This window comes from Hemiscyllium ocellatum, chromosome 13 (genome assembly GCF_020745735.1).
Source record: "Hemiscyllium ocellatum isolate sHemOce1 chromosome 13, sHemOce1.pat.X.cur, whole genome shotgun sequence".
NCBI lineage: Eukaryota > Metazoa > Chordata > Chondrichthyes > Orectolobiformes > Hemiscylliidae > Hemiscyllium > Hemiscyllium ocellatum.
This window is the reverse complement of record NC_083413.1, coordinates 36,779,472-36,797,743: the sequence shown is the minus strand read 5'-3', so window position 1 is coordinate 36,797,743 and position 18,272 is coordinate 36,779,472. Positions and strand designations below refer to the sequence as shown.

Below are 18,272 nucleotides of genomic sequence, written 5' to 3'. Positions count from 1 at the left end.
GTAGTCACTCAGGTATGTATCCCTATTGGATTTATACCTTCACATAGTTGGGTACAAAAGTCACAAATTAAATAGCTGAGGCACGAGAACGAGGAATACACAAAGCAACTGTACTTTCCGCAACAGCTTTTCTGGCAGAGGGGAGAGAAGAAAATTGATTTATGACAAAAAAAATTGAAGGCTTCCTCTCTCAGTCTCTTGAGTGTGCATCTGGTGAAAAGACAAAACTGAGAAACAGAGTGCAGTGGAGGCCGGGACGCTAAATGTCTTCAAGGCAGAGATTGATAGATTCTTGATGACTCGAGAATTAAGAGCTACGGGGAGAACACAGGTAAGTGGAGTTTAAATGCCCATCAGCCATGATTTAATGGCGGAGTGGACTCAATGGGCCGAATGGCCTTACTTCCACTCCTATGTCTTATGGTCTTATTCATTCACCAAGAACTCAAAGACACATGCAAATTTAGCCATTGCTGAGGATGCAAGACATCAATTCAGCAAACACAGGCTCAGGTTAAAACATTTTAAGGATATTAACGACTTTTTAAAATGCCTATTTTTAAAAACTTCTTTTTTGCACTAAGCACTCGCCCCTTTTCTTCACTTGATACTCATGTTTGATAATTCATTATTTTCCCTGGGATTAATCAGGCAATAAAATTCCAACTTCTTTTGCTCAGGAAAATCATGTCATTGTCTCTAATTTTGAACTAGCAAACAACATTTAACTTGAAGTATAAGAATAACTTCACGCTAAGAATGTGCGTGCGTTTTGCCAAGAACACCTCCCCACCTGGACATTAACATAGGCAAAAAGGTTTTGTGGAAGGCAAAAAGAAAAAAAAAGTGTGATCTCAACAGTGCATACAAAGACATTCATTCAGTTAAGAATCTGGTCATTTGTACTACAGTAGCAGTTCCAGTAAATCTTGCTGGAAAAGACTTAAAACAAAATCAGTAAGAATGCAGCTTAGGACCACAGCCTCAGGGCATGGTTCTGCATATATGTATTTTTCTTTTAAATCCCATTTTACAGAACAGGTTTTCAATGAGAGAAGAGATATTTTGCATTTAATAAAATATTAATTGGAGCATTTTTTTTCAGAAGTGTTTTAACATTTCATATTCTGTCTGGTTTGGAACTCCAATAATGCTAAACAACTTACCAGATTCTCTGCTTGGATCTCGCACATGTCCTCGATCTCTTTCTTCTGTCATGCTGGCTACACGTCTGACTGGTTCTTGAGAACTTCGTCGCTCTCGCTCCCTGCTTCGGTCATCTACTTCTTTGCTGTAGCTTCTCTTAGTAAGTTGAGGTCTGTTACGATCACTTCTCTCAGATTTGTCAGCACGATCACTTTTATCACTCTTTTCACCATGATCACTTTTCTCATTTTTGTCGTGACGTTCGCTCCTTTCAAATCTGTCTCCTCTCTCACGCTCGCCTTTTTCACTTCTATCACGACTTGAACTGCTCCTGTTGCCATTCCCCACAAAATAAAGTCTGTATTACACAATCAACTAACTCAAATTTCACACAAGATTATTGTGTGCAATTTTTAGCTTTGCTGGATTTATTTTTAAAACAAATTTAGTTTGAGAGAAAAAGCTATTTTGCATTTATCCTTTTATATAGCATGGGCTCATCTTGTGGATGAAACACTTTCTGATAAAGCACTGCATTTCACAGCTATCAATTTCTAATTTTACAGCAATAAAAATATCCAGATGTAATAGCTGCACCCTTTGCATCTGCCCAGAGTCTAAAGTAAGGTAGAATATTTACTTTTATTCCCAAAGCATTGCTTTATATCTGACATATCATTTGAAAAGTGATACAACTGCTTTAGATTTGCTTTTTAAATGTACATTTTATGCACAGCTCCAAAATGAATTAATTCAAGTCATGTGCTGCTGCTATTTCCAAATTAAATAAAAGAGCATTGAGTATAGGAGGTGGGAGATCAGATGACAGCTGACAGGACATTGGTTCAACCACTTTTAGAATATTATGTGCAATTCTGGTCTTCCTTCTACTGAAAGCACGTTGTGAAACGTGAAAGGGTTCAGAAAAGGTTATACCAGGACGTTGCCAGGTTGGAAGGTTTAAGATATATAGGGAGAGGTCGAATAGGCTGGGACTATTTTCCCTGGGGCATTGGAAGCTGAGGGGTGGCCATAGAGATTTTTTAAGTCATGAGGAACATGACTAGGGTAAATAGACACGGTATTTTCCCTGGGCTGGGAGAGTCCAGAACTAGAGGCATAGGTTTAGGAGGAGAGGGAGAAGATTTTAAAGTGAGTTAAGGGACAACTTTTACCACGCAGAGGGTGGTGCATGCACGGATTGAGCTGCCAGAGTAAGTGATGGAGGCTGGTACAACAGCAGCATTTAAATGGCATCTGGACGGGTTTGTGAATAGGAAGGGTTTAAGAAATGGCCAAGTGCTGGCAAATAGGACTAGATTAGGATATCTGGTCAGCATGGATGAGATGGACTCAATGGCCTGTTGCCATGCTGTGCACCTCTAGGACTCCTAAATAATGGAGTACATGTATCTCAGAATTAAATTTGCATTTGTAATCCATGTAGGATAGTTGAGTTTTAACAACTGAAATTTCTTTTATTTACCAGATTTAAAAGCTCAGTCACCAATAATAAGCAACAATTTCACCAACTTGCCTGGCGACAACTCTCCGTGCATCAAAACTGTCTGTAGATGACGACTGTTGGAGCGCTGAAAATCTATTCAATGTCGCTGTGGCTGGCCTTCCTGAATCCACACCTAAGTAAACAAACAGGAAATTACTAGTCACACCTGTACACAATTCAAGAAACAATCGAGTGATATTTGCTTTGACTGCACTTTGACAACTGGGTGCACAGAAAAAGAAACATTACTTTTCAGAGTCAAATATGGTTGTATCAAAATACCAGGGATTAAATAGTCAAAATTATAATCAAAGGCTCACATTCTCCTGGGAGCCTAGGTGATTGTGGTATCTGAGGGTTGGCCTAAGTGTCTGAAGTGATAAGATTTGAATCAATAAATACAGAGAAGATGTTTTCACTATCGGGGGCAGCAATAAAAAGAAATACAATTTTAAAGTTACTATTCCATCCACACACAGTAAAGGAACAATTCGAAACAAAAAACGTGCAGACAATTTAATACATATTAATTCATATTCTAGGATATGCAAAGGCAGACAAACTGAGTTTAGTTATAAATGCAGGAACAGTCAAATACACAGCCCTCTGAAAATCTATTCCTTCTAATTAAGTCATCACGGTCTTTACTGTGCAACTTCAATCGAATGACATGCAAATCAATCTCAAAACTTATAAGCAGTAATGTCAACAAATTCAAAAATGAGACAAATTGAAGTTTGTGTTTAAAAAGGGTAAGCTCCAATAATGTGACAAATTCCTCAATTTGTTCAGTTTCTTCTAAAATTGTGACAAATATCAGGACATTTCAGCCAGACCCTTCCATCCTTTTTCAATACCCCAGTACACCCACATTCCAACAGAGATACCCTGGTTAGCACAGACCATATAGCAACTCACGGTCATTCATGGACTGTATTCAGTGTTAAACCTACTATGAAGCAGACAGGTATCAGCAAAAAAAAAAAAAATCCCTGTTCAAAATTTCACCTTATCAAAGAGGGGAGATAGTAGGTTAAAGGTAAGTTGAACAAATTAAATTGCATTACACAAGACAAAATTAAACCAGGAATGGAAAAAAGGGTGTCTAGGAAGAATGTTTTACACCTGTATAGTTTCATTTTAGGAGAGATGCTTTTTTGCAGGTTAAGATTAAAATTGATAAAGCTACTCTCAATAGTCAACAAATTTAAATTACTAGGACATGACTGCGGTTGCAATAATATTGGTGAAATGGTCAGTAGAAACTGTTGGTGCTGGCCAAGAAAGACCTGTCATAACATTGTATCCAGAGTGAAAATACCTGTATCACTAGACTTGCTTCCAGATCCACCACTGCTTCCTTTAACCCAGCCGCCAAGTCGACCTGCTGGTGCCAACACTTGATTATTGTAATCCATGGCCCCTGGCTGTTTATAGAAATTGGGAAGAAATTCCAGTTAAGAAGAAATTGCTTATATTTAATATACCAAATGTGCAGTTGAATTTGAAAAGGACAATAGTCATGCACCTTAGTAATCTTGCTTAGTCGATTAGTATCAATTGGTCGACTATTTTTGGCAATTGGCACAGTATTCCATCCAGCTTCATCAATGCCTTGACTTCCTCGGACACCTAGAGACATCAGATTTTTAACTTATTAAAAACTCATAAGGAGAGTGCCACGTTAAAAAAAATCATAACTGAAGCCCAGTTAAGACTAGCAACTCCACCATCAAAAGAACATCAGCAATGTAAACAAATTTGCCCTTGGGTTGCAAATATGTACAAATTAATTAAATATCATCTAGTTTAAAAATATGTACAACTTGCTACTTTCAGTGAACAACAGCTGAGTGAGAGTATTAATTGAACTGCCCAACCAGTGTAAATCTACTTGAAATACAGAAAAACCTCAAATATTCGAATATTGGATTATCCAAAGGGGATCTCAAAGTCCCGAGAGAAACATTACGTCAAAGAGCTGTTTCAACCCTGATCGCTTCTTTTGTTTACAGGTCCAAATGATTAAAAACAAACTCGGCTCATTGAAATCTTGCCAAGAACAGTCAGGCACCGTCTCTAAATAACTGACTTCCCGCACTGCCTACCCTGCTCTCTCTCCCCCCATACTTCCCCTGGAGTTCTACATGGGGTGAATTCTAAGCCCCCCCTTCCCCAGATAATGTCTCCAACACTGGCCTATACAGGGCAAAGGTGGAACCTGTCAAAACGTTGTGTGTACGCATGTGTGTTACTTGGAGACTTACCTAACAAAGGTAGCAGCAATCTTACTGTTGGTGTACAGTCTGGCTGCCCTGGGGTTGGGGGGCAGATGGAGGGGGTGTGGACAGGAGTCAGATGGTGTGTGGGGATAGACAGGGGTACATGGTTTGGGCTGCAGGTTTGGGGCAGGATGGGAGTAGACAGGGTGGGAAAGGACAGTGTTGGGGGCAGGTGGGAGGGAAGTGGACAGGGTGGGTGCGGGTGAGGGGTGCAGACGGGGTTGGGGGCAGGCGTGGCCTCACGCGCATGCGCTGCTGCATAGTCTCCTGAATGGAGAGGAAACATCACGGAAAACTCCAAGCCCCAGAGGAAATCAGTTAACCGAATAATCAATTATCTGAACAAAAAAATAGTGCCCACCGACACATTCCGATAATCTAGTGTGTGCTAGAAAGAAATCCTCACATTAGCAGGAACTCCACTCAGAATAAACTTAAGAGGAAGTTGGAGAAAAGTACTGTCAAAGTTGTACCAAACTTCAAAACAAACCAATGACAGTGGTGGTGCAATTTCCATAATAAAAATGCCAATCAAATAAAAGTTAAAACAAACATGTTTTAGGATTAGAAGGCAAGTGTTTCAAATTTTGTTCTATTTTCAAAACAATACAAAAAATGTCAACAGAATTGCATATAACCAATCATTACAGTAAAAGTTTCCCAAATGGCTTAAGGTGACTGTTTGGATATAATACTGCAGAATATATTACTGTAAATGACATGTCTGGTTTATGGCAGAGGAGTTATATTTTGTTTGGATATTGTTTGTAGTTCAGCTAATGTACAGCTTGAAACAGAAGTTACCCAACTCATCGTCTTGGCTTTGAGAAAATCTTCTTTGAGAAAGTTTTGAATGATATCTGAAAAGTCTGATGCAGTTGTCCTTCTGAAAAGCCTTTAAATTCTTGACAAACCCTGAATAAATTGTGTTTAAAAGTCCATGTAGAAATTGTCTGCACACCGAGACATGGACTGAAAACCATCTTAAATAACTTTCTTTTTACTTTCAAGAATGAACAAATTCGCCAACCTCCATTTTAATTTTTAAAAATTATTAAACATCATTAAACTCACCAGCACAACTGGTGCCTGGAGCAACCCTCCTTTTATCCTGTTTGGATAGGAGCTGCTGTTGTACTCTTAACTGCTGTTGATGTTCTTCTATCTGAGCATCTCGGTGAATCTGTTCTAATGTCTTAGGTCCCTGATCACCTCTTCGCGGCACCCAGTTATTCTAGAAATTAAAACATTGGAATAGAAGATCATGATTATTTAGAAAGGTGAAATAAAAAGATTTACTGTTGTCATCAACTTGGCAGCACGATGGTTCAGTGTTTAGCACTGCTGCCTCACAGCTTCAGAGACTCGGGTTCGATTCTAACCTTAGGTGACTGTCTGTGGGGGAGTCTGCACACTCTCCCGGTTTCTAAGTGGGTTTCCGCTGGTGCTCCAGTTTCCTCCCAGTCCAAAGATGTGGGGGTTAGGTGAATTGGCCACATTAAATAGCCCATAGTGTGCAGGGTAGGTGGGTTAGCCACAGGGAATGCAAAATTATTGGGTTAGGAGGGTTTGTGTGGACTCAATGACCTGCATCCATACTGCAGGGATTCTAAGAAATATCCCTTGACAACAATTTAATCCAAAACCACATCAAACAATGAATAGAAAAATACAATTTATCTTAAGTATGAACATGACGATACTGAATTATTTTGTAGCTTGTTCATGATCTTTTTAATATATTGGACAGAAACTCAGAATTAGTAACTGGAAAAGGCTGACCTATTAGTGGTACTGAATTATTAACATGGTTATGCTCTGGCTTTGATAGGTGCTTGATACAGCACAAGCTAGCAATTTCTAGTTGCTCATATTCTATTAACGAGTAATGAAAGCATTGAGCATTCCTGAATACTTCACTATTTCTGACGAAGTACTTTACCTTTTAAAAAGCAGCAATGATATCAGAAAAGCAGAAAGTGTACTTTTCCAAATTTATCAGTAAGAGACTAAACAAATACACAGCACAAATATATTCAGAACTTGTTTGTGGCATTTTAACAAATCAACATTTAACACAGATACAAGTCAATTACCATCTTAGTCAAGTGAACTCACTTGTCGAAGATCGATCACATCCTGTACCATAAAGCGAATCCGAGATGAAGTTTTCCTTTCTTTAATAATTTTTTCCATCTGATTAAAATATTGATCCATTCTAGGCTACAGGTAAAATAAGGACAGAAGATTATTTATTCCAGAGATATCAAGTACAATAACTAGTTATTATTGTATTGAGTACTTTCGGCAAGTTTTTAAACAACTTACTTTGGCTTTTTCAAAATCCAAGTCTTTGCCTATTGTTGTTAATAACCTACATAGGCATTCAAGTGATTCTTCATCATGATTCTTTAGCAGCTTCACTATACAGTCATGCATAATTGGTTCTGTTAACATTTTCAGTTTGAAAAGTTCACCAATGAATTTGATGTTGCCTAGTGATCGACGTCTAGCTTTATCTCTTGCATCCTTTAGTTCTTCTTGGAGGCGGGCTTTCTCCTCCGACTGCAATAAGCAGAATTGCACATTATAAGTTTAAATCAAAACCACATCCCTGCAACATTTAAATTCAGGAGTTAGAGATACTTCACTAACATGACAAATTATTACTAGGCAAGATTCTGATTGTTGCTGGGTACAATTTCATGTGTATGAACAGTCAGTGCTTTCAGCGAGTTGAAGAAATGAGAAATGAAACCAGACAGATTTATTTGATTCAAAATACATAAAAATATTCACAACATACATAGTAGCAAACACTTCTACAGGGAATTTATTTCTGAATTCAAGACTTACTGCTATTGATATTTTGTATTATGTTGGAGAAAACACAAAATCAGTAAGTTCGGCTTCAGACTTGTTTTACGTAAATGTTGAACGAAACATTAGCTTCACGTCTGGCTGCAGACAATAGTGAGTGAAACTTTAAAATGAAAGACTGGGCAACAAACGAATAAGGGGTATATTAATATGACAATAAATTTCTCAAAGTAAATTAATGCTTGTGCACTCTAGTGAACAATACCACTAGAGCTGAATAAGTTATATAACACACGGTAATAGGTGCATGTGCATGGCAATAGGATGGATTAGTACATACTGAATAAAGTGAATTCAAATTCACAGCGAGAATGGAAAAAAGTTTACATTGTATGCCACACAAGTTTCTTTTTTCACTTCCCAAATAGGATTAAGAATTCCACAAAACACTGATGAACTTTCTGAAGCATAACAGCATTGGCATCAAGTTCCACATGATCATTCAAAATAGCCAAGTAACCTGTCCATTAAGCTGTAGTATGCTTTGAATGCAAATGCCTAAATGATGAGGCAGAGGAAGAAAAGGGATGCAAAGTGTACATTTTTCATCATAAAGATTTGTAGAAAAACATTATTTCTGACTTCATGCAAATTCTAAAAAAAACAATTAACCTGGGAGAAATACCCAGCGATTAAAAACTATAGGAAGTTAACTTGAGCAGCTTCAATGAATATGTAATTTGATTACGCACTGAGATTGCCATTTCTGTGTAATGTGACAATCTGTGCAATGGCTGATTATAAATCAACCATTTTGTACTCAATTGTATTTCCTTTATTTGTCAAATGTTCCTGAAGACAGTATGATATTAACAGCCATAAGGAGAGGCTGAATAGGCTGGGGCTAGTTTTGCTGAAACATCAGATGCTGAGGTTTATTACGTCATGAGGGGCATGGATAGGGTGAACAAAATAAGGTATTTTCCCTGGGGTGGAGGAGAAGTCCAGAGCTAGAGGGCACAGGTTGAGGGGGAGGGCGGGAAAAATTTAAGGGACATAAGGGGCAACTTCTTCACGCAAAGAGTGAACAGTGTATGGAATGAGCTGCCAGAGGAAGTGGTGGAGGCTGGTACAATTGCAACATTTAAAAAAAAAGGCACCTAGATGGGTACGTGAATAGGAAGGATTTGGAGGGATATTGGCCATGTGCTGGTAAATTGTACTACATTAGGATAGGATATCTGGTTGACATGGATGAGTTGGACCGAAGGGTCTGTTTCATTGCTGTACATCTCTATGACTCTAGTGTTTGCATAGCAACATTTCTATATTGCAGTAATTTTGAAAACAGCACAAAATAAATTCATCCACCACCAATCTGAACAACATTTGCATTTTGTTGTACTAAGGAGCCTTCTGCATTTTACTTAACTGGACAAACTTAAGTGAATTGTTCTCATGCCAATTACTTTTAAAAATAGCCTTGACCATAAGTTATTTGTAGATCATAGGTGTTGGTAACGGTGCCAGAATTTTTTGCCCATTATTTGTTACTCTTAACTAGTTAACGGCAACAACTAAGTGACTTGCTAGCTCATTTCAGCAGACTGTTAAGGATGAACTATATTGTTGAATCTGAAATCACGCAGATTAAAGTATGCTTACTTCCCAAAATAGATGAACAGATGAACCAATCAGGCTTTTAGAACAATCTGGAAGTTTCAGAGCCACAAGTTCTTTCTTAAAAAACACATCTGAATTACATCAGGCTGAAGTGAAGCAGGTTTAATAAGTTGTTTATAACATAATATAACCATTGCATTCGTGTATCTGACATGTACAGAAAGGACGGGAGTAATTTCACTCAATATTAGAAGAGATTTCCGACCCCAGTTCCGAGAGAAATGATGAGCTAACTTCTTGAAGCATTGCAGCTCATGTGGCACAGCTACACTCAGTGCAGAGAACGACCTCCAGCATTCTAACCTAGCAAAAGGTGAAGGAACTGAGATACAGAAGAACCTCGATGAGTGGCTGAACTATGTTGCCCGTCATTCAATTATCCAAATGAAATACTCCCTGCTCGTGTCCTTCAGATAAATCGAGGTTCCTCTATAGGCTCCAAGTCAGAATAGTGCATAACTTGGAAGGGAACCTACCGATGGTTCTCAAGAACTTGCTGCCCTTTTCCTTCTAGATAGGAGAGACTGTGATTGAGAAAAACTGCGTCAGAAATGTCTCACTGAGTGATGCAGTGAATCTTGTAGATGGTAGACATTGAGGCCAGTATACCAATGGTGGAGGGAGTGAATGTTTAATGTTGTGGATGAGGCACCAACCACATACACTGCTTTGTCCTGGACAATGTAAGATCCAGCGAATTTAACAGTAATCCATCACAATCCTTGTACCTTGGAAAACAGCTATTTTTCGGAGTCAGGAGGCAAATTACTCACTGGAGAAATCCAAACCTCAGACCAGTTCTTATAACCGCTGTGATTTATATGGCTAGTCCAATTCAGTTTCTGATCAATGGTAACTTACAGGTTTTGGTCCTGGGGAACTTGATGAATGACATGGAGAGATGAACAGACTCTATCCTGTTGCACATCAATGCCTGGCATTCAACTAGTTATAATCTAAATTGACTCAGATGAAAAGTGCAATGTATATTTGCCAAAGTTGCTGACAAAAAGATATGCAAGAAAATAAGCTCTCAAGATGTTAGAGGCAGGTGAGGGATAGCAGATTGTAGGCTAAAGTTGAATTTGTCCTACTTTTTGTGGACAAAGCACACTTAGGCACCTTTCCTCATTGACAGGTAGATGCAGTATTGTAGCTGCATTGGAACAACTGGGAAGAGGCGTGCCCAACTCTGGAGCACAAGATTTCAGAACATTTTAAAAAGAAAAAAGATTGTTCATGGAATGTGGGCTTTAATGTCTGGACCAGCACTTATTCCAGTTTCTCTAATGGCTTGCCTCAACAATAACTGTTGAGTGATCACTTTTATTTGCACTATCATGTGCAGATACATCTGCACCAGGCAGACTGGTGGGGATGAGGTCAAGTATTTTACACCTCATTGGTTCCTTCAAAACTTGCCAGGTCCAGTCTAATACAGCCTTTAGGATTCAAGCACCCGAGTCATAGTAACCAAGCCACTTGGTGACGGACACTGAAGTCCTCAACCCAGAGTACATTTTGTGGCCTTGCCACCTTTAGCACTTCTTTATTTTGCTATTCAACGAGGAGAACGGATCCTGAGAACTCCCTGCCCAATTGGTTTCCAAATGAATACAACTGTGCCACCATCTCTGGTAGCTCCATTCTACCAGTTCCATTTATTTTTGAATTTCCTGTAGCATAGTGATACAATTGAGTGACTCGCTAAACTATTTCAAAAGGCATTTACCACATTACTGTGCATAAGACGACACATGCAGCAATGGCCAGATTAGAACAGTGGATTTCCTTCCCTAAAAGGCAAAGAACCAAATGGATTTTTATGACAATTACTGGTTTTCATGGTGACCATCACTTGCCCTAGTATTTACATTTACTCAATATTCCTATACAGGTAACGGAAAATGTTGCAAACATGTAAAAAAGCAAAGAACATCACACCAGAAGCTATACATGAAAGCATCTCAATCTCATTCAAATGTGCAATTTAGTTTAGATGATTTTAAAAGATTACTAAATTACATACCATAACAGCAGCATCAATTTCCTTCTGTTTTTTATCTATTACTGCATCATCATCTTTGTCTTTTTCAAACTCCTTTTGACATCTGTTCAACAGTAACTTTCGAAAATTCACTGTTGCTCCAGGTTTATCTGGTATTGGAACTTTAAGCTGTGGAAAATACAAAAGCAATAATTTAATCCTAAAGTAGACAGTGCATACAATCACATATGCATGACTTTTAATTCCAAGTACAACTCAGATTGCTTTATATAATGTACATACACACATCCTATACAACATAGAGATTGTGATGCAATTGTGTATAAAAACATAAACCTCTGGTTTAACTGTATAATTGAAGGGACAGACATATATACCTATTAGCAAACTGAATTCAATTTGAAAGCAACCTTCTATAATTCAGCATTCTTACCAGGTAGTTTTATAACTTTCTAGCCAAATTATGTTTATTAAAAATTAATCAAACATACATGTTGGAATGGGAGGCATACCATACACCTAAAAACTCAAATGAGCAACATAGTAGTTCTCATTTATTGCACATATCTCAGATAGACATTAGTTTTTAAAATTCCCAATTAGGGAATTACTGTTACTGTTGCTCTGGAATACTTAGACTGTTGGAATACTTCCAAAGTAGAAATAGGAGTTCAAGACACTTACTGTTGTAAGACAGCGGCACATGTTGGCATAGGCAACGGAGAAGTTTGGTTCAGAAATAGCTTTCTCAAAGACCAGATCAATTACTCCCTTTAACCGCTCTTCATTGTCAATTGTCAAATCTGCCACCTGTTTCATCAACTGCTGGAACATCTGAGGGGTCAATTTGTTCAAAATACTGCGAACCTTTCGGAACAGCTCCTAAGCAAAAAATATAGAAGAGCAGTGAGTACAAGTACTGCATTTACATGTTTATAAATATGCATGCAATCACAGAAATAGGACTCTCAGTGTTTCAACCAATCATTTGTAAAAACATTGATAAGCACCAATACGGAAATTATTACAAACAACACTGTGGAACATAGCACCAATTTTTCACACTGTATGATCCGAAAAGGTTGGCACTGATTGGAGGGTGAAGACAAAGAATATGCCACTGTAACCATCTCTGGTTGTACATTTTACTTATTCCTGCAGCTATTTGTGGCTTAAAACAGACTTCAGAATAGCAGGACTCCAGAACATAATTTTGATTTTGCAATTTCCTGATGAGCAAAAGCCACATATTTTTTCTTGTGGAATGCAAGTGAGTTAGAAGAAAAGACAATTACTGGGAATCTTTGTACACAATCAGAACATAATTTTCAACCTCCTTAGCACAAATCTTGCAAGAATTTCAATTTTATTCAAATTACAAAGCATACTCAAAAGAGAGAGGGCCTCAAATGATGGTCATTCGCAAAACGATTAATTCTAAATACATGCAATAGTGTTAAAACAAACATTCAAAATTGGCATGAAATAAAACTAAATAAAGTTCACTTTGCTTTGAAAAATCAACAGTTTAGAAGCCAAAAGAATTGCTGGTGAGAATCAATTTATTATCTGAAGCATACCGACTCAAACTGACTCAAAGCATGCGTCTAATCCAACAATTTATAGTCATCTCAAACTGTCAACAATGAAAAAAAGGGGGCTCTCCTTAATCTTTTAAGGGATACTTCATTATCCATTCTTTTGTCCGGTTCCTATCCAGTCACTCAAAGCCAACTACCATTACAAACTTCTGCAAGGGACATTTCGATGCAGCTCAACTAGCTTCAATTGCGGCTAAACACAAAAATCATGCTATGGATCAGGGATATCCAAGTTTAACCAAGTAGTTTCTCTAACCAGACATATCGAAATCAATCACAAGCAAATAAACAGAAACAATGAAACAGACAGCCTAGCACATGACCAAAAACAATACGGTTCTGGATTTTAAAAATACTTTGCAGAAACTGTTGGTCAAATAGTTTCCCCTTTCAATCTATATTCCAGGACACAGGCAAGATTTGCTTCAGGCTTAGAATTGTGAGGTATGGTTTTGACTTACATACCATATCACACTTTCAAAATAAGGTTCCTGATGCAAAACATACAAATGCAGTTTGGTTTTTACACAATTTCCTTCAGTGTTTGGAAGTCTCAATGCAATTGATAAGACTATATAATTACGATACAAGACTCGCGAAGAGATGACAACAATCCATCAAATTAAGGAATGGCAGCAGTCAGTTCAGTCGAGCTATGGCTAGATTCAAGATAATTGACCAGTGAACATCCCTAGCAGCCAAACACTAAGTATAGTGTTTTGGATTATAAGTTTGCACCTCCTCCACAAAACCAACTTATAACGAGTGGATAATTGGTCTAAAAAAGATAAGGCTTATTTAACTTCTACAATATACATTTATAAAACAAGCAGTAAAGCATCACTATTAAACGTTATGTAAGCATAAAGCAAAGCAACCGTCTGCAAGCTAAAAGGTATATTGAGATTTTTTTTAAACATTGCACCCATTAATATAATAATTTTATTGCCTCCACATAAATGTATTAATAAATCTTCAACTAAATCACTGAATATTTCAAAAGAAGAAAGCGTAATTCATATGTATTATCAAATGAGCAAAATTCAACTGGTTTGAACAGTCATCTCTATTTGATATATCTAATAAGAGGTTAAGAAATAGGAGCTTTCCCTACCATTCAACAAGATCATGGTCGATGGCCCCAGGCCTCAACTCCTCTTCTGTGCCTACATAGCACAGCTTTTCAACTGATATTTCCAAAACCCATTTCCTCTTTAAATACTTGCACTAATCTGGCACTAATACTTGCACTATTAAATGAGTGTCTTCTTATTGTGTAACCCTGCCCAGTTCAATACTCCTCCACCAGTGGAAATATCTACTTGTCAGTCACTTCAGACTCTTGCAGATTACACAGAAACATGAAACAGGAGAAGTAGACCATTCTATTCGCAGCTGGTCAGTCAACTCATTACCCTGCTCCTACTTTCACCCCACCCTTAAGAACAATATCCATCTCCTCCTCAGAAACATTCAATATTTTGGCCTCAACCACGTCCTGCGTAACAGAATTCCCCATATACATCACTTGTTGGGTGAAGAAATGTCTGTTGAGTCATAAATGGCCCACCGCATATCCTCCACCTGTGACCCCTCGTTCTGGACTTCCCAGTCATCAGGAGTATCCTTCCTTTGTTTAATGTTAGGATTTTACAGGTTTCTATGAGACCCCCTTTCATTCTTCTAAATTCCAATGAATATAACCTGAACTGATCTAGTCTCTCTTAACATATCAGTCCTGCCATCCCAGGAATCAGTCAGGGAAACCTTCATTGAACCCCTTCTATTGCTGGTTAGCTGAATGGTAAGTTTGCGATGCAGCTTGATGCCAACAGTGTGGGTTTAAATCCTGCACTGTCTGAGGTTACAATGAAAGAGTCTCCTTTTCAACCTCTCCTTTTGCCGGAGGCATGGCGACCCTCCAGTTAAACTACCACCAGTCATTTCTATTTCTCTAATGAGACTGCAGGACTAGTAAGACTACTCGCAACTTTATTTTCAAATGTCAAGTCACTTGTAATAAAAGACAGAATTCCATTTGTCTTCTTAATGGCTTGCTACACCTGCAAATATGTTAGATACACAAAACTACCAAGATGTCCCTACACTGTACTTTTGCTCCTTTCTACAAAATTATATAACTTTTCACTTTTCTATACTAAACCCCATTTGCCCATTCAGCCTAATTAAATCCTTCTGCAATGTCAGATGCAGTCATCATAACATGCTATTTTTGTACCAACAGACTTTTTAGATACATGACACACTGTTCCCTCCAAGTCATTAATTTAGATAGTAAATAATTCAGGTACGAGGACAGATCCTTCAGGCGCTCCAGAAGCTACATACTTCCAACCTGAAAATGACCCATGCACAATATTAGAGAGTTAACTTGCTCTGCTGAACTGCAGGAAATTGGATGTCCTGAGACTCGGGTGGGATATCTCGACTTACAGATAGATTGTAGGAAATTTACATTCTCATCTCCTATTATTCAAAGCCATTTACATTATCATCTACTATTTACAGTTTCATCCCCTATTCAGAAATCAATAAAAACATTGTAGTTCGAATTTGACTGTTCCCCTGTAGCTATGAAAAAAATACAATTCACAGCAGATCTGACCATTAACGGATGATTTGCAATATATTGTTGGAGATGTGGTCACTGCATGGTGTCCTGAGTAGCATGTGACTGCGAGTTGTCTTGTGAGAACTACCAACTATCACGTAAAGATTTTCTATAAAGGAAGGACCGTTTCCTTTGTTCAGGGAGAGCTTCCCTGGACAAGCTTCGCAACCGTGGCAAAGAGTGCTCGGGGTTTCTCCCAAGTTTGTACTGTACTGTGCTTAATAAAATGTTGCTTGTCACAGATGTTGGTGTGTTACAGTTGCATCAACAGCGTAAAGAATCTCAGGAAAAAATTAACACATTAATCCCAAATCTTTTTCCTGAGGGTTCCCCAACCCTCAGCCCATGCTAATACACCATCCAAAATACCATGAGCACCGTGTAATAACCTTTTCTATTTTACTTTATTGAATGCCTTGTAGAATTCATTGCCACAGAAGCTGTGGAGGCCAGGTCATTGAATATGTTTAAGACAGAGATAAATAGGTTCTTGATTATCAAGGAGAGCAAGTGTTATGGGAAGAAAGCGGAAGAATGGGGTTGAGAAATTTATCAGCCATGACTGAATGGTGGAGCAGACTCAATGGGCAGAATGGCCCAATTTTTGCCCCTACACCTTATGGTCTCCTTTTATCAACTCTGACTGTTGCTTCCTTAAAGAATTCTTGCATATTTGTCAAGCATGATTTCCTTTCATAAAACCATGTTGATTCGGTTTGATTGCATAAAGTTTTGATAAATGCCTTATTTCTTCCTTCGCAATGGACTCTAGAATTTTCCCAATGAAAGAGGTTAGACCAACTATCTTTCGTTTCTTACTTCCCATCTGCCTCCTGTCTTGAATGGGAACATCACACTAATGGCTTACCCAATCCAATGGAATACACCTCAAACCCAGTTAAGTCTGGAATGTTTCAACAAATGCCTCCACCACCTCTATAGCCAATCCCTTTAAAACCCTTGGATGTAGGACTTCATGCTGGAAAAGCACAGCAGGTCAGGCAGCATCCAAGGAGCAGGAGAATCGACGTTTCGAGCACGAGCCCGAAGAAGGGCTCATGCACGAAACGTCAATTCTCCTGCTCCTTGGATGCTGCCTGACCTGCTGCGCTTTTCCAGCAACACATTTTCAGCTCTGATCTCCAGCATCTGCAGTCCTCATTTTCTCCTGTAAGCCTTCATGTCCTGGCAACCTGTCCACCTTTAGTCTGTCAAATACTTTTTCCCTCATGATAGAGACGGTTACAAGATCTTTCCTGTTGAGTACTGTTATTGAGAATTTTATAGTGTCCCCCATCATGAAGTACAACACAAAAAAAATGGTTTAAATGACTAGCCATTTCCCTATTTCTGTTTATTAATTCCCCAATCGCATTGTCCAAAGATCCCAAACTTGGCTGAAATACACTCTTTATATATGCCGAGAAGCTCTTGCTGTTTGTTTTAGTATTTCTCACTAATTTTATTTTCCTCCCTTTTTATTAGCTTTTCAGTCATCCTCTGCTGGTTCCTAAAAAAAAAATCCAATCCTATGGCTTGCTACTAGTTTTCACTGCTTGGCATGCCTTTGATTGAATGTTCTCCTCAACTGTATTTCTTATCCACAGATGGCTTTTCCTCCTCATACATTCCCGATTGACCAGAATTTTTTTTTGGTTGAATGTAATAAAATTGCTTCTATTTTTGCCACTACTCATCCACTGACTGTCCCCTTCGTCTATTTTTCCAGCTAGCTTTAGATAACTCTTCCTTCATACTTTTGTAATTTCAGGGTTTTTTTTTCAGTTGAGGGCATTGGTTGGAGACCATAGAATTTCAAATTCTGTTTATTCTGTTCAAATTCTATGTTGTGATCACTACCTTCTAGAGAATCCTTAACTATAGGATGTCTTATGATCTGTAACTGTTAATGTACTGCTCTAACAAATAATCCTCGATGCATTCTACAAATTCATCTTCCCAATTACTCTTGCCCATCTGATCTGCCCAGTCAATAGGCAGATTAAGGTGACCTATTACAACTTTAGTGCCCTTCTTACACACCCCCATTGTTTCCTGGTTTACACTTTGCCCTGCAGCAATGCAACTCTTTGGGGGCATATAGACAATAGCCAAGACCACGCTGCTATTCCTAGTTTTCATCCAAACTCAATCCACATCATGATCAATTGCAACTATACAGTTTTCTCAACAATGCACCGATATCTTCCTTTGTTAACAAAGCTATCTCATTTTTTTTGTTGATTCTTCCAAAAGGTCTCAAACCCTTGAGTATAGAGTTCCCAATCTTGAGCATCTTGTATCAGCATCAGTCATTTATTCTGAATTGTGCCGTCAACTCACCTACCCTTTATCTGAATCCGTGCCGCACTTGAAAAATAGCCTTGTGCTTCAATTTATTTCACTGTTATTTAGTTCTTGCTTTTAATTTCTGCTTCACTCTTCTGCATGTTTACACCCCTTTCCAATATACTTTATTGCTCACCTTTCCACTACTCTGCATCTCTGTTCGCTTGCTTAATTTTGATTTTTAAAAATATATTTCCCTTCAATTAACCTCGAGTAAAAAATGAGGTCTGCAGATGCTGGAGAT

The 18,272-nt window shown here is 38.3% G+C and overlaps 1 protein-coding gene across 4 annotated transcripts in view; it reads right to left on the bottom strand.

Moving 5' to 3' along the window:
- Positions 1-18,272, bottom strand: part of eif4g1a (eukaryotic translation initiation factor 4 gamma, 1a) — a 146,422-nt gene that overhangs the window by 24,656 nt on the left and 103,494 nt on the right. For all 4 annotated transcript variants that reach the window (XM_060834761.1, XM_060834760.1, XM_060834759.1 and 1 more), the window contains 9 exons: positions 12,131-12,328; positions 11,468-11,614; positions 7,264-7,500; positions 7,054-7,158; positions 6,010-6,169; positions 4,182-4,285; positions 3,975-4,080; positions 2,684-2,786; positions 1,167-1,477 (listed from right to left, as the gene is read on the bottom strand). In XM_060834761.1, coding sequence (XP_060690744.1) covers positions 1,167-1,477; positions 2,684-2,786; positions 3,975-4,080; positions 4,182-4,285; positions 6,010-6,169; positions 7,054-7,158; positions 7,264-7,500; positions 11,468-11,614; positions 12,131-12,328 — 1,471 coding nt within the window. The remainder of the gene's footprint in view (positions 1-1,166; positions 1,478-2,683; positions 2,787-3,974; positions 4,081-4,181; positions 4,286-6,009; positions 6,170-7,053; positions 7,159-7,263; positions 7,501-11,467; positions 11,615-12,130; positions 12,329-18,272) is intronic.